The 4,777-nt window shown below is 50.2% G+C and overlaps 1 protein-coding gene across 1 annotated transcript; it reads left to right on the plus strand.

Annotated features, from left to right (window-relative positions):
* The first annotated feature begins 963 nt into the window (after positions 1–963).
* On the plus strand, positions 964–3,301 carry LOC147892682 (uncharacterized). Its single transcript, XM_087386764.1, has one exon. The coding sequence runs from the start codon at positions 1,439–1,441 to the stop codon at positions 3,299–3,301; it is 1,863 nt and encodes a 620-aa protein (XP_087242890.1). The 5' UTR covers positions 964–1,438.
* Positions 3,302–4,777: the final 1,476 nt, after the last annotated feature.

The raw sequence follows: 4,777 nt of genomic DNA on the forward strand, positions 1-4,777 counted from the left end.
AGACGTATAGATATGTAGGAGGGACGTGAGGCCTTTTGGCAGCAACGGAGTGATGCGTCGTGCTGAGCTAAGTTCCGATTTTAAGAGTGGAAGGGGAGCTATCGTTGTGCAGCTGCAAACTATCGAAATTCTACCTACTAGCACTTGCGCGAGAGCGACAAGAGACTTGTAATGTGCGATCATACGCAACGCATGAGATGCATGGCCAGTGTGTCATAGGAACTTGGTGATGCCCAGCAGAGATCAGATGCGAAAAGGCCAGGTTCAGACGAAGAGGCGCAAGCTTCACACGTTCTCTTCCCGGAAAGGGTGTTGTTCAGCAGCCACTCCATTCACATGTCTGTTGATGGTGGGTGCTATATATAATTGCATAAAATTTTTGATGCTGGACTTTGGTCCTGTAGAGAGTGTCTAGCTGCATGAGGGTGCCAAGGTGGAAGCAATCTCCTCTGAGAGCGCCCTTTCCCACCTTGCTACCAGGGCGAAAGTTCAACAATGGGATGCCCACCTAGCATTGCAAAGATGGTGCCCCATCAAGGCTTGCCTTAATCCACGGTAGACACGCACCCAAGTATGTGAACAAAGATGTAGAGGAGTATACAAGCAATGCTTGGGCGGGGATCTACATTGGGCATTGCATGTTTGGGTTGGAATCTGGAAAGTTGAGGATGCTGGCAATGCCAATCTTTAATGCTCACAGAACCATGGCCTTGCATGGAGCATCTAGAGTTGCATGCAGGCTGCTAGTGACCACCAGCATGCCCGAGGAGTCCCTCAGAACTCAGAAGTGCCTGTCCGTGTCGCTTGTCTGTCCTTGAGGTGTCTGTCTATGTCACTTCTGCTGGATGGTCTTCCCAGATCTTGTGAATGGCAATTTCCAGCTGCATAAATCTGATTGGCCCTTGTGACTTATTTTCCATGCCAGCTAGCCTCTTCATCTGTAAGTTCTCCTCCCTCCCACAATCAGAGGCGATCCGATCCTGCGGAAAGCCTGGAGTCTCCACATTCTGCCGCCACCCCATCTGTTCACACGACGTGAACCCTCCATATTCTAGATTACTTTACTGTAGGCATGCATTTGAAAAAGTAGCAACGCTGCATGGCAGTGTCTTCCGACCCATGTTTGCTATTCCTTCTGGCTGCAACTTTGCGTAGCCTCCCCCCTCCTTGGCAATCAGCTTGATCTCACATATGGACTCTAGCAGGGACCATCTTTCGTTGGGAGCATTTCGCTCCACCGCGCCTAACGTCGTTTGATTTGCTCCAGCTCTCATCCCCCGCCCTTTAAGAACTGCTGCACATCGGAGTCTGCTCAGGTATTTTGGCTTGTCGAATCATCGAATGTCAAGCCAGAATCCGTGCACTCGTCTAGCCGCTCCCTTATACCTTCCCCAGCGTCTCTCTTGGTAGTTTTGATCGCTGGTTTCCAGCTTCAGCTATGGGGGATGCAGCCAACTTCCCTCGCCATCCCATCCAAGAGTTCAACCCCATAGCTACTTCCGACTTCAATCCTAGAGCGTCCTCCCCCCACGTCAATCCGAGATATCTTGGCTCCGTAGAGACCACCTCGATCAGATCGCTAGATCGTTTCCCAAATCAAGCACTCGGAGCACCGTCCGACCTCCATTTGAAAAGTAATGCAGTCGGAGCTTCGACTTGCAACGGACAAGCTGGAGACTCATTCGGTGGGATTCTAAACACAGAGCTGGCAAAGACGAAAAATGTCGATAAGACGGATGGACTCATGGGAGGATTGAAAGACTCGGTGCCAGCTTATATGCCACCTTCTGAAGCACAGATGCACTACAAGTCTTCGACAACTAGTGGAACAGGCGCCTGGTCTACATCTCTTCGACAACCAGTGGCTTTGGTTCAGGCGCAATCAGATGGGACTCCCAGATGGTCCCCAGAGCCAAGCCAGTTAATCCCGGCTAATCAGCAGAGTACAGATGCTCGGTTGTTGCGTCGATTCGTTCCCTTGGGCAACAGAAATAATCCCTACATAGATGCTCCACTTGCGCTCTCGCAGCAAGCTGCGGTAGCGCCTGTTAGTGGATGCAGTTATCCACAGGAGTGGTGTCCATCGCTGGCCGGACCCTCGCCCAACTATAAACTTCATCGTGAGTACCAGACGGGGCTAGGTACGTTCCAGCCGACCTTACAATATACAGGCATGCTCGTCCCACAGCAATATGGCTACACCCACGACTTTGTGCAAGATCCGTCACTGCCTTTTGCAGGGAGCTCAGTCGATTATGCGAGCGTTGATTTGTTGGACAGGCGCGTCCATCAAGTCTATTCGAGGGATCGAGGACCCGGCAGTAACTTCAAGATGTGGCAAGGTGACTCTCCCTTAATCCAGGATCAGCATCACGGAGGGAACGTAGATCGGAAGTCTAACTTGACGAGCACATTGTATAGTCACAGCGATCAGAGACGTCACAGTGAAGCGCAGCTCCGGCGAGCACTTATGTTATGCACGAGGGAATCAGAAGCAGCAGCAGCACGTGGAGCGTATCAACGATCCAGCCAGCTGAATCATGCAACATCGAAACCGCGCACAGCATACGATCAGAATCGTTACATTGCGAGCGATGCGGCCGAAGGCAGGACGCTATCGATGGGGGAAAGAGGGAGGTGGGGTGCGAAGGCAAGCGCGATGGAGGCGGAAGGGGCGGTGGAGGATGCGAGCTACAGAAGCTATGGAGTGTGGGCGATGAGGGAAGCGGAAGCAACTGCGGGAGGGAGGCAATGCTACTATTGCGAGGGGAGGGGGAAGAAAGGCGATGGAGGGAGGAGGTGGGAAGAGGAGGTGTTGACTTTGAGGGAGGAGCTACAGAGGATGAAGAGGAAGAAGAAGAGTAAGAAGAGCAGCGGAGCTGGCGGAGGTGGCGGAGATGAGTGGAGGTGCGCCATGTGCGACGCCACTCTCCAACACTTAAAAGCGGCGTCTCCGCCCAACAAAGCCGGGCTTCCGCTGCGCCTCTGCCCAGCTTGCCACCCCAGCGCCGCCTGCTCCCTCCCTCCTCCCACCATTTCTGCTCCTTCTCCTTCCTCTCCTCCTCCTCCCCCCTCCTCCTCCTCCTCCTCCTCCTCCTCTCGCCCTCGCCGCCCCCACCCCCCCACCGTCGCCTCCGCCATCTCCATCGCTTGCATGCCCTCCATCTCCCCCCCTCCCCCCTCCTCCAAAAAATCCAAGTCCCGCATCGTCGACCTCTGCCGCCACCTCGTCAGCCTCACCATCAAACCTATGCCCGCCCCATCTCCGGCCTCATCTCCGGCTTTCCCTGCCTCCCACTAGATTATCGTATTTGCGCTCCTGCCGCTTCTGATCCCTCCCACGATTTGGTCCTGCTTTTCTACATTTTGTCTTTAGAGGTCTCAGATCAGTAGGTTGGACCCTCAATTTGGCATCCGTTCATCCTCCGCAGCAGCGCCCTTTGTCCCCTGCCAACTTCCCTGGCCCAAGGAGAAACCTCTCTCTCGGTCATCTCTTCACGAGTGCTGGCGATGTGCCGTCAAGAAGAACGTGTATTCTCGCATAGCAAAGTCCTACCGCTTGAAATGTTGCTGATAATGGATTGATGAGTGTCTCCCACTTATTTATAACTGTTCGTACCTTCCTCTCGATTCAGATTAATTGTTTGATTCAGATGAACGCATTTGAACACGCAGGTCCTGAAGTCCCGAATGGATACAGTGTGCACGACTGCACTAGGCGTGTTATGTGTACTAACACAAAATTTCAAAATTAGTTGGGCCTGCAATAGTTTTGAAGTTAGTTCATTTGGTCAATTTGACCATCCAAATTGTGGTTAGTATGAGCTTTAAGTGTGTGTTAGTAGTTGTTTAAGAGCTTCTAATGTGTTTAGGGTTTAAGGTTTTTGTTTGCTTGTGGATGTATGTGTTTAGGGTTTAAGGTTTTTGTTTGCTTGTGGAGGTCCTAAATGTTTTTGTCTTTTGTTAGCTATTTCTCTCTAAAGATAGAGGCTCTCTTTGTCTCTTGTATGACACCACCTTTATATTACTCTTGCCAAAATAGGCGGCTCCACTTTTATTTAATGGTCCTTCCACCACACTCCTCTTTCACCTCTTTTCTCTCTCTTTTTCACTCATCCACTTTTCTCCATATTCCTTTCATCTTCACTTGCATTTTCTCTTTTCCTTTCCTTCCAATTTACACCCATAGTTTTCCTTTTATAAGTTATTGGAAATATTTATGGAGCTTACACTTAGACTTATAATGTCACTCCAAAAGGCAGGGCCTTAGTGGGATCCCCACCTTGTTTCTCGTATTGATTTATCGCTAAACGGCTGTCGATGGAGAGAAGGTGCTACTTCTTTTTGGAAGTTCAATTTGAGAGTCACTTTCATCTCTTTTGGGCTTGTGCTCTAGCCAAGGATGTTTGGCGTATGGTTCGTCAGTGGCTAGACATGGTTCACATTTGTGTTCGGGTGCGGTGGAAGTCGGTTCTCTTGGGAGATAGAGCTAGCATGACTGACGCACAGCTTATTCAGTGGCACTTACTTCGTCTTACCATTTTGCAGGGGCTGTGGAAGTTTAGATTAGGAACTCTGTGGTGTTTAAGAAGGTTCCTCTTCCAACAGATTTTCTACGGTGGTTGAAACAGGATTGTATAGATGTGCTTCTTTACTTTGGGAATCATAGTGAGTCTGTGGGCTTGGCAGCACATCTGCTTGCATTCCCAGTATAGCTGAATTGTATTTACTTTCCTTTTTTCATTTAATTTAATTCATTCTCGCAAAAATAAAAATA

The sequence above is a fragment of the Dipteris shenzhenensis genome, chromosome 16 (genome assembly GCF_047967505.1).
Source record: "Dipteris shenzhenensis isolate YYH24624 ecotype China chromosome 16, Dip_SZ_1.0, whole genome shotgun sequence".
NCBI lineage: Eukaryota > Viridiplantae > Streptophyta > Polypodiopsida > Gleicheniales > Dipteridaceae > Dipteris > Dipteris shenzhenensis.